This window comes from Tamandua tetradactyla, chromosome 7 (genome assembly GCF_023851605.1).
Source record: "Tamandua tetradactyla isolate mTamTet1 chromosome 7, mTamTet1.pri, whole genome shotgun sequence".
NCBI classification, from domain to species: Eukaryota; Metazoa; Chordata; class Mammalia; order Pilosa; family Myrmecophagidae; genus Tamandua; species Tamandua tetradactyla.
Genome location: NC_135333.1, coordinates 140,475,565 through 140,487,958, shown reverse-complemented (window position 1 = coordinate 140,487,958; position 12,394 = coordinate 140,475,565). Strand labels below are relative to the sequence as shown.

General features: G+C 35.7%; 1 protein-coding gene across 2 annotated transcripts in view; it reads right to left on the bottom strand.

Moving 5' to 3' along the window:
* The window catches only part of TBC1D15 (TBC1 domain family member 15), a 116,652-nt gene that overhangs the window by 63,127 nt on the left and 41,131 nt on the right, over window positions 1–12,394 (bottom strand). For both annotated transcript variants that reach the window (XM_077111446.1, XM_077111447.1), the window contains exon 4: window positions 3,850–3,988. In XM_077111446.1, coding sequence (XP_076967561.1) covers window positions 3,850–3,988 — 139 coding nt within the window. The remainder of the gene's footprint in view (window positions 1–3,849; window positions 3,989–12,394) is intronic.

Below are 12,394 nucleotides of genomic sequence, written 5' to 3'. Positions count from 1 at the left end.
ATTGTTGAATAATGAATTAATAGCCTAGCACCAAATTCACAACAAATGAATCTGCAATTTAGTCTATATAGCTAGTGAGAAACAGGAATGGTTACAAAAGAAAGATAATAGCATCTAAGAGTTAATTCAAAATTTCCTTCATTCTCCTTAAAGAAAAGGTAAATAAATTTAATTAGTCCAAATCAACTTACTATGTCACCAAATATATGTGATAATTTTCCATATATATATATTTATATGGGAAAACCAAATATCACAGAAGACAAAACAGAATAGTTCAACAGGTCTCCATATGCCTTGAACTGAATTAACATCAAGGACAACAACATTTTATTTGGATGGGTTTCCAGAATGTGACAGCTATCTGTTGTTCTTGGAGAAATATTTTCAAAACATTTGATCTGGTATAAAACAACAAAGGACTTAGGGCGGGCCACGGTGGCTCAGCTGGCAGAGTTCTCACCTGCCATGCCAGAGACCTGGGTTCAATTTCCGGTACGTGCCCATGCAAAGAAAAAAAACAAACAAAAAAAAAAAACAAAGGACTTAGCAAGAGAAACTCATTAACTCATTAAGTTAAACAAGTGCTTGATAGTCAAAATTTTCTTTGGAAAAAAATGTTTCCTAAACACATTTTTTTTAATGTTTCATAATGGCATAAATTTGAATTTGAAAATCTCAAGCTAATTCAGAAAATGTCTCCTTAACTTTTGATAATTATCAAATAAAGGCTCTTCACTTCATAAGTCACTCAGTATGGCCAAACTACTAAAGCTGTATTTATACCTGTGGGCTTTTGCTAAGCTACAAAGCTAACAGAGGTTCTCAATCCTGACTACACATTAAAATCACCTAGAAAACTTTTGAAAAATACAGATGCCCAGGATCCACCTCTAAGTCTGATTTAACAGGTTAGCATGAAACCTAGGTTTGTTTATTTTTTTTAAAAAGCCTCCCCAAGAGCTGAGTGAAATAAATCAGACACAAAAGGACAAATACTATATGATCTCACTGACAGAAAATAATTAGGTAAGCAAACTCATAGTCAGAAATCAGAATACAGATTACCAGAGGCCAAGTATAATTTAGAGAATGGAGAGTCAATGCTTAATTGATTCAGTGTCCATACGGGGTGATGGAAAAGTTTTGGTAATGGATAGTGGTGATGGTAGCACAACACTGTTAATGTAATTAGCTCCACTGAATTATATACTAGAAAATAATTAAAAGGGGAAATTTTATGTTGTACATATGTGACTAGAGTATAATTTTTTAAAATCATAGGCTTACACAACACAGAGTAAATTCGAATGTAAACTATGAAATACAGTCAATAGTGTAATTATAAGAACACTGTTTCATCAATTGTAACAAAGTAATAATAATAGGGAAAACAATGTGTGTGAGGGGAGTATTTGGGAACTTTGTATTTCTACATGATTTTTCTTGTAAACCTACAACTTCTCTAATAAAAATAAAAAATAAATAAATAAAATTCCCCAGGTAATTTCAATAGCAACCAAGACTGAGAACCAATTTAAAGATAGCTCTTTCACCAGAGTATACTTTTCTCATCCATGTAATGTTTCTTTTATGAAATTCTGAAAACTTGTTACTTTGGCATATTCCTGTAGTTTGTCATATTTTATATCCAAAGATTTAACAATATTAGGCAACAACAAACAAAAAAATAGCAATTCATATGAACTAGTCTTGAAGATTAAGTCTAGACGTCAAAGGTCACCTCACACATCACACAAACCCCAAATCCTGTGATTTCATCTTTCCTCCACACTTCCCATTCTTCTGGTAAGAACTTTCCCCCACAACAGAAAAAGAAGCAAAAAGAAGAAAATACATATATATACATTCTGTAGCATTTGTATGTTACTAGAATGCAAATTTTTAAACATTGGACTGTGCAACACAGCGAATGCTAATGCAACCATGGACTACAGTTAACAGTACAATTATAAAAATATTCTTTCATGAATTGTAAGAAATATACCACACCAATGCAAGATGTTTAATAACAGAGTGGTATATGGGAACTCTATTTTATACATGATTTCCCTGTAAACCTACAACTTCTCAAATGAATAAATGAGAAAAGAAAGGGAAAAGGTAAGTAAAGGTCACCAGAGCAAGGGGAGGGAGATGAGGAAGAATGGGGAGTAAATGCACAATGGGTACAAGGCTTTTGTTTAAGGTGACAGGAAAGTTCTAGTAATGGATGGTGGAGACTGCAACATAATATTGTTGATGAAATCAATCCCACTGAATTTTATGCTTACAAATATTTAGAAAGTTCATGTTTTCTATATGGTTTTACAAGAAAAAAGAAAGACTAAAGAGACAGTAACAACTGTGAATGCAATACATGATACTGGACTGAATCTAATAATGGATGATAAAATGCCCCAAATGGCACTGTTAGGACATTTATTAAAATGGAATATAAGATTGAAAGCTTTATATTAATGTTAAATTTCTTGAACTTGGTAATTGTACTTAAGATGGTTTCATTTGTGAATGTCCTCCTTCTTAGGAAATGTACATGGAAGTATTAAGTGTTCAAGGAAAATTATGTATTCAACCTATTCTTAAATGTTTAGAAAATGGAGGGAAGGAAGGAGGAAGAGAGAGAGAGGGGAAGAGGGAGAGTTTGATGGAGGATGAACAGATGAGTGAACAGAATGACACGGCAAATGTGACAAAATATTAAAAGTTGGTGGACTGGATCCCTGGGTGGCAGGTATGGTTTGAATTGTGAGTTTTATATTATTTTTTAATACAAAATATATTCAAACTGTCCTGTTTCAAATTATTTCAAAATAAAAATTATGCCTAAGAAAGATATACATGCATGAGCTGATTATCAAAAGCTTATGAATTACTACTTATTTTTTAATTACCACTTTTTCCTAGAAATGAAAAGTAAATACATATAACTATTGTACATGGGAATGACTCCACAGACCATATATAAAATTCAGTATTCCTTAATAATAATGTTACATAAATGTAGCAATCATGCTTCAGTAAATTTTGGACGGCCTTTTTCATTCTTGTATAAATCCTAAATTCAAGTCAAGATATTAAGAGACAAAATTTTCTTCTAGTTATGAAACAAAAAGGAATCAACTAAGAAAAATTCAACCCTATATTAACAGTGAATACCCTATACGAGTATTCAGTGTTTTAAAAATAAAACACAAATAGTAGGCCACATTATAGACAGTCTAGCTAAATCAAATTTAGGGTAGTATGTGTGGTATATGGTATACAAACTATCACCACTTGAGGTAGTATACACTAAAATGTCAGGCTGTTAGTTTGGCTCTTTTTTGTTAACTACATTTAGATAATCGCCACACAGCAAATGTAAATTTCATAGAGGGGATAGTCAGTGAACATATATAAAGGAGAGGCTGCAATGAGCTGTGAAAATTTCGGGAGCACTGGAATTAGAACAGTATGGTTCAGTAGTACACTCCATCTCCCCCTGGTGCTTTTAAGATGAAGAACATAATTATTTTTACTCTATTACATAAAGAAAAATGTGCATGAAAGACAGTCGAAATAATATTTTAATTGTTTCTATTTTCTGCCATTAATAACTACATAAGTAGAACATGCATACTTAAAGCCTTTTTTGAGGTTAAAACCAATAACAAAAAAGAGACATGAAAATGGAATATAATAAAAAATATGGGAGTCATGTATTAATTAAAGCACAAACGATGCTTCTTCAGACTGGGAAATATAAAAATTTTCTTTAAACTTTTGTTTACTTGTACATTATAGTGGAGGAAGTCAGTTTAAGATTTCAAAAGATTTAATCCATACCTCCATTGGTATGTGGTTTCTTTTTAAATGAAACTGTATTAACCATGTCCCACTCTGCTTCATAACTGTTCAGATGTTCTGATCCACGATGAGTTCTTTCTTTTGGGGTGTGGGTCCACTCTACAACTGAACTGGAATCCTAAAGTAACAAATAAAATATTTAAGGTTTAAAACTAGAATTTAACTTCGATCCATGCCATCATCTCACATTCTATATAAATTAAGTTTTTAAGTTGTGTCAGATATTGCAGGTAGGAAAATTGAACACTGCTTCCTGTCCATATCTCCCTTACCCATTTTTGCCAAAAGAATAAAAAAAAAACTTAAACCAGTCTCACTTGCAATTAAGGTTACCAATGAAACATAAGGAGAAGAAAACCATGGGTCTTCTGCAAAAGCTTTTATTTTCTTAAGAAAAACCTTGTTCCCTTTCCCCTGGGCCCCCCAAGGGTACTGTCGGCTGTGGAGCAACAGGAGAGAACAGGCTGGAGTAGAGGGATGGTCCACTGCCTTGGATCCACACGTCCCCATGCAACACTACCCACAGTGGGAGAGGTCACAGTAGATCAGACCCACCCTGCTCTCCGCACCTCTCCTCTTCTCTATAAAGTACTGAAGATGCTCTCTGATCACTCACATACCATAGGACTGCAGTCCTTGTCAGTTTTGTCTCTTCCCCTCACTTGTTCTATGGAGCAGGGGTGAATCCAGCCTACCCTACTTCACCATCTTCCCAAAAGGTGACTCTGGCATAATTCTTTTTAAAAGGGAAAATTCATAAGAACAGAAAATACTATAAAAGCACAATAAAAATTAAGAAATAAGAAATGGGAACAAACTGAAAGATAGGCAGAAGAACTACATGAATGAAATTACAGAGTACTTTTTCTTTCAGGTCTCTACTCACAGGTTTTTTTCTCAGGAAGCCCTCCTTGGTCCCCAATTTAAAAAGCATAATCCCCACAGCCATCCAGCCAATATAATTCTCTTCCTTGTTTATTTTTCTCCACAGCATCTACCACCATTTGACATATTGTATATTTCACTTACTTGTGTATCATCTCTCCCACACCCAGTAGATAGATCATAAGTTCAAGACAAACCAGGATTTGTTCTGTTCACAGCTATATTCCTACAATCTAAAACAATACCTGGCACATACTAAACATCACAATTTTTATTGAATGAAGTACACAATTAAGATCAAAATAAAGCCCATTTTAATCCGGTATAAAGATGGCAAATGAAAGACATTTACCTTTGCCTTTTCCCAAAACCCCCAACAAAATAATAATGAATGGAATTTTTGTAAAGGAATAAAACTACAAAAAGACCTAGACTGCAAGAGCAGGGATTCCCTAAAAAAACAACTTAGCCAGGTTACTCTAAAAGTCCCACTATAAAGAGCCTACCCATACCTAAAGAATATAATCATATTTGTATGTCTACTGTTTAATATGAGCACCACACCACAAAGATCACCAAACATCAAAGGCAAGTGTCTACACAAAAGAGAGTCCAAATGAAACATGAAAAATAAAAAGGCAATTCAGGGGACTTAAACTATACAGAGAAAGAAAAACTTTTTGAAAAGTTATCACTAAACTCCTCAGAAATAGAGGAGATGATATATCCATGAAGAAAAGGAGACTTTAAAGGGGGATGTGGGAATACTTGAAGAATCAAATCATATCATATCAACAAATGATATGTAAGCTTTTAAATTCTGCTTATATCTCATTATAAAAAGTTATATTATTATACTTCTAGCACTTCTTAACACATCCAAAGTGTTTTACTTCTAAAATCATTTCCACATTAAATTTATAACCACTGTTCAATTACAAAGGCAATAAACGAACTAGAAAATAAAGTTAAGTGAAAGAAAGCAGTCAGAAAAGATCCCATATTACATGATTCCATTAATGTGAAATATATAGACTAGGAAAATTCTTTTTTTTTTTTTGAAATTCATTAATATTCTTTTATTTAAAATTTGTTAATTAAAAAAATTAACAAACAAAAATATTAGCATATATTCCATTCTACGTATATAATCAGTAATTCTTAATATCATCACAGTTGCATATTCATCATTTCTTAGAACATTTGCATCGATTTAGAAAAAGAAATAAAAACAACAGAAAAAGAAAGAAAACGATAACAGAAAAAAAAAGATTATGCATACCATACCCCTTACCCCTCTCTTTCATTTATCATTAGCATTTCAAACTAAATTTATTTTAACATTATTCATCAACATTCTTAAAGTTGTGATTACCTTTAGTATCTGTGTGTGTAAATGGAATGCAGGGTTCTTTCAGGGTGAAGTATATATGTACTCAAGTTATTAAGGGAGCAGCAGACTGAACACATAGGGATCTCATGTTTCAAGTGTTTCTCCCTGTTAGTGCATTGACATGCTTTCTTGTAAAGCAGTTGTCTCATCCCTTCATAACCAACATCTCTATGTAAACCTAAAGCTTCAAGTGAGTACACTTGTCCTTAACCCCTAGTTGGAGCAAATTTAGTTGTCTTTTTATTTATTTTTACTTTTATTTTTTTTATTAATTAACGGAAAAAAAGAAATTAACCCAACATTTAGAAATCATACCATTCTACCTATGCAATCAGTAATTCTTAACATCATCACATAGACGCATGATCATTGTTTCTTAGTACATTTGCATCGGTTTAGAAGAACTAGCAATACAACCGAAAAAGATATAGAATGTTAATATGGAGAAAAAAAATAAAAGTAATAATAGTAAGAACAAAACAAAACAAAACAAAACAAAAACCTATAGCTCGGATGCAGCTTCATTCAGTGTTTTAACATGATTACTTTACAATTAGGTATTATTGTGCTGTCCATTTTTGAGTTTTTGTATCTAGTCCTGTTGCACAGTCTGTATCCCTTCAGCTTCAATTACCCATTATCTTACCCTGTTTCTAACTCCTGCAGAACTCTGTTGCCAATGACATATTCCAAGTTTATTCTCGAATGTCGATTCACATCATTGGGACCATACAGTATTTGTCTTTTAGTTTTTGGCTAGACTCACTCAGCATAATGTTCTCTAGGTCCATCCATGTTATTACATGCTTCATAATTTTATCCTGTCTTAAAGCTGCATAATATTCCATCTATGTATATACCACAGTTTGTTTAGCCACTCGTCTGTTGATGGACATGTTGGCTGTTTCCATCTCTTTGCAATTGTAAATAACGCTGCTATAAACATTGGTGTGCAAATGTCCGTTTGAGTTTTTGCCCTTAATTCCTTTGAGTAGATTCCCAGCAATGGTATTGCTGGGTCATATGGCAATTCTATATATAGCTTTTTGAGGAAACGCCAAACTGCCTTCCACAGTGGTTGCACCACTTGACATTCCCACCAACAGTGGATAAGTGTGCCTCTTTCACCGCATCCTCTCCAGCACTTGTCATTTTCTGTTTTGTTGATAATGGCCATTCTGGTGGGTGTGAGATGATATCTCATTGTGGTTTTTATTTGCATTTCTCTAATGGCCAGGGACATTGAGCATCTCTTCATGTGCCTTTTGGCCACTTGTATTTCCTCCTCTGAGAGGTGTCTATTCAAGTCTTTTTCCCATTTTGTAATTGGGTTGGCTGTCTTTTTGTTGTTGAGTTGAACAATCACTTTATCAATTCTGGATACTAGACCTTTATCTGATATGTCGTTTCCAAATATTGTTTCCCATTGTACAGGCTGTCTTTCTACTTTCTTGATGAAGTTCTTTGATGCACAAAAGTGTTTAATTTTGAGGAGTTCCCATTTATTTATTTCCTTCTTCAGTGCTCTTGGTTTAGGTGTAAGGTCCATAAAACTGCCTCCAGTTGTAAGATTCATAAGATATCTCCCTACATTTTCCTCTAACTGTTTTATGGTCTTAGACCTAATGTTTAGATCTTTGATCCATTTTGAGTTAACTTTTCTGTAGGGTGTGAGATATGGGTCCTCTTTCATTCTTTTGCATATGGATATCCAGTTCTCTAGGCACCATTTATTGAAGAGACTGTTCTGTCCCAGGTGAGTTGGCTTGACTGCCTTATCAAAGACCAAATCTCCGTAGATGAGAGGGTCTATATCTGAGCACTCTATTCGATTCCATTGGTCGATATATCTATCTTTATGCCAATACTATGCTGTTTTGACCACTGTGGCTTCATAATATGCCTTAAAGTCAGGCAGCATGAGACCTCCAGCTTCATTTTTTTTCCTCAAGATGTTTCTAGCAATTAGGGGCACCCTGCCCTTCCAGATAAATTTGCTTATTGGTTTTTCTATTTCTGAAAAATAAGTTGTTGGGAATTTGGTTGGTATTGCATTGAATCTGTAAATCAATTTAGGTAGGATTGACATCTTAACTATATTTAGTCTTCCAATCCATGAACACGGTATGCCCTTCCATCTATTTAGGTCTTCTGTGATTTCTTTTAGCAGTATTTTGTAGTTTTCTTTATATAGGTTTTTCGTCTCTTTAGTTAAATTTATTCCTAGGTATTTTATTCTTTTAGTTGCAATTGTAAATGGGATTCGTTTCTTGATTTCCCCCTCTGCTTGTTCATTGCTAGTGTATAGAAATGCTACAGATTTTTGAATGTTGATCTTGTAGCCTGCTACTTTGCTGTACTCATTTATTAGCTCTAGTAGTTTTGTTGTGGATTTTTCCAGGTTTTCGACGTATAGTATCATATCGTCTGCAAACAGTGATAGTTTTACTTCTTCCTTTCCAATTTTGATGCCTTGTATTTCTTTTTCTTGTCTAATTGCTCTGGCTAGAACCTCTAACACAATGTTGAATAATAGTGGTGATAGTGGACATCCTTGTCTTGTTCCTGATCTTAGGGGGAAAGTTTTCAATTTTTCCCCATTGAGGATGATATTAGCTGTGGGTTTTTCATGTATTTCCTCTATCATTTTAAGGAAGTTCCCTTGTATTCCTATCCTTTGAAGTGTTTTCAACAGGAAAGGATGTTGAATCTTGTCAAATGCCTTCTCTCCATCAATTGAGATGATCATGTGATTTTTCTGCTTTGATTTGTTGATATGGTGTATTACATTAATTGATTTTCTTATGTTGACCCATCCTTGCATACCTGGGATGAATCCGACTTGGTCATGATGTATAATTCTTTTAATGTGTTGTTGGATTCGATTTGCTAGAATTTTATTGAGGATTTTTGCATCTATATTCATTAGAGAGATTGACCTGTAGTTTTCTTTTTTTGTAATATCTTTGCCTGGTTTTGGTATGAGGGTGATGTTGGCTTCATAGAATGAATTAGGTAGTTTTCCCTCCACTTCGATTTTTTTGAAGAGTTTGAGGAGAGTTGGTACTAATTCTTTCTGGAATGTTTGATAGAATTCAGATGTGAAGCCGTCTGGTCCTGGACTTTTCTTTTTAGGAAGCTTTTGAATGACTGATTCAATTTCTTTACTTGTGATTGGCTTGTTGAGGTCATCTATGTCTTCTTGAGTCAAAGTTGGTTGTTCATGTCTTTCCAGGAACCTGTCCATTTCCTCTAAATTGTTGTATTTATTAGCGTAAAGTTGTTCATAGTATCCTGTTATTACCTCCTTTATTTCTGTGAGGTCAGTAGTTATGTCTCCTCTTCCATTTCTGATCTTATTTATTTACATCCTTTCTCTTCTTCTTTTTGTCAATCTTGATAAGGGCCCATCAATCTTATTGATTTTCTCATAGAACCAACTTCTGGCCTTATTGATTTTCTCTATTGTTTTCATGTTTTCAATTTCATTTATTTCTGCTCTGATCTTTGTTATTTCTTTCCTTTTGCTTGCTTTGGGATTAGTTTGCTGTTCTTTCTCCAGTTCTTCCAAGTGGACAGTTAATTCCTGCATTTTTGCCTTTTCTTCTTTTCTGATATAGGCATTTAGGGCAATAAATTTCCCTCTTAGCACTGCCTTTGCAGCGTCCCATAAGTTTTGATATGTTGTGTTTTCATTTTCATTCGCCTCGAGGTATTTGCTAATTTCTCTAGCAATTTCTTCTTGGACTCACTCGTTGTTTAGGAGTGTGTTGTTGAGCCTCCACGTATTTGTGAATTTTCTGGCCCTCTGCCTATTATTGATTTCCAACTTCATTCCTTTATGATCCGCGAAAGTGTTGTGTATGATTTTAATCTTTTTAAATTTGTTAAGACTTGCTTTGTGACCCAGCATATGGTCTGTCTTTGAGAATGATCCATGAGCACTTGAGAAAAAGGTGTATCCTGCTGTTGTGGGATGTAATGTCCTATAAATGTCTGTTAAGCCTAGCTCATTTATAGTAATATTCAGATTCTCTATTTCTTTATTGATCCTCTGTCTAGATGTTCTGTCCATTGATGAGAGTGGTGAATTGAAGTCTCCAACTATTATGGTATATGAGTCTATTTCCCTTTTCAGTGTTTGCAGTGTATTCCTCACGTATTTTGGGGCATTCTGGTTCAGTGCGTAAATATTTATGATTGTTATGTCTTCTTGTTTAATTGTTCCTTTTATTAGTATATAATGTCCTTCTTTGTCTCTTTTAACTGTTTTACATTTGAAGTCTAATTTGTTGGATATTAGTATAGCCACTCCTGCTCTTTTCTGGTTGTTATTTGCATGAAATATCTTTTCCCAACCTTTCACTTTCAACCTATGTTTATCTTTGGGTCTAAGATGTGTTTCCTGTAGACAGCATATAGAAGGATCCTGTTTTTTAATCCATTCTGCCAGTCTATGTCTTTTGATTGGGGAATTCAGTCCATTAACATTTAGTGTTATTACTGTTTGGATAATATTTTCCTCTACCATTTTGCCTTTTGTATTATATATATCATATTTGATTTTCCTTCTTTCTACACTCTTCTCCATACCTCTCTCTTCTGTCTTTTCGTATATGACTCTAGTGCTCCCTTTAGTATTTCTTGCAGAGCTGGTCTCTTGGTCACAAATTCTCTCAGTGACTTTTTGTCTGAGAATGTTTTAATTTCCCCCTCATTTTTGAAGGACAATTTTGCTGGATATAGGAGTCTTGGTTGGCAGTTTTTCTCTTTTAGTAATTTAAATATATCATCCCACTGTCTTCTAGCTTCCATGGTTTCTGCTGAGAAATCTACAATTAGTCTTATTGGGTTTCCATTGTATGTAATGGTTTGTTTTTCTCTTGCTGCTTTCAAGATCCTCTCTTTCTCTTTGACCTCTGACATTCTAAGTAGTAAGTGTCTTGGAGAACGCCTGTTTGTGTCTAATCTCTTTGGGGTGCCCTGCACTTCTTGGATCTGTAATTTTAGGCCTTTCATAAGAGTTGGGAAGTTTTCAGTGATAATTTCTTCCATTAGTTTTTCTCCTCCTTTTCCCTTTTCTTCTCCTTCTGGGACACCCACAACACGTATATTTGTGCGGTTCATATTATCCTTGAGTTCCCTGATACCCTGTTCAAATTTTTCCATTCTTTTCCCGATAGTTTCTGTTTCTTTTTGCAATTCAGATGTTCCATCCTCCAAATCACTAATTCTATCTTCTGTCTCTTTAAATCTATCATTGTAGGTATCCATTGTTTTTTCCATCTTTTCTACTTTATCCTTCACTTCCATAAGTTCTGTGATTTGTTTTTTCAGTTTTTCTATTTCTTCATTATGTTCAGCCCATGTCCTCTTCATGTCCTCCCTCAATTTATCGATTTCATTTTTGAAGAAGTTTTCCATTTCTGTTCGTATATTCAGCATTAGTTGTCTCAGCTCTTGTATCTCATTTGAAGTATTGGTTTGTTCCTTTGACTGGGCCATATTCTCAATCTTCTGAGCATGGACCATTATCTTCTGCTGCTGGCATCTGGGCATTTAGTCAGATTTCCCTGGGTGTCGGACCCAACAAGATTGTAAGATTTTTCTGTGAAATCTCTGGGTTCTGTTTTTCTTATCCTGCCCAGTAGGTGGCGCTCGTGGCACACGTTTGTCTCACGTGTTTGGAAGGTATCCCCCCGGTCACCGATCTCCGCGGTCTGGGGATTTCCGATCCAATTCTCTCCGTTGGTTCTGGGGGCCGCGCGTGGTGGGTGCGTCAGCCGCCGCGGCTTGAGGGGACCCTGTGGCTGGTCGCCGGCCGCAGCGGGCCCGGGGAATTCGCCACCGGACCAGGAAGCCGCCCGCGGGGGATGGTCACCGCAGCTTGGATAGCCCTCTGATCTGAGACTTGTAGCCGGACCAGGAAGCCGCCTGCAAAAGAGGGGTACCGGCCGCCTCAGCTTGGGAAACTTGCCTCTCCGAGACTCTCAGCCGGCCCGGGAAGGAGGGAGGGAGGAGCTCCGGCCGCCACAACTGCCGCTGCTCAGGAAATCGCACGCCGCTCGGGGATCTCACCGCAGCCGAGTCTCGCAGTCAGACTAGGCAGTCCAGACTGGGGTATGCTGTGTGTCCATTCCCTGCCGTAGCCCCGGGAGCTGTTCTGCACTGTTTCAGTTCACCTAGTAGTTGCTTTGGAGGAGGAACTAAGACGCACGTACCTTACTAAGCCGCCATCTTGGCCAA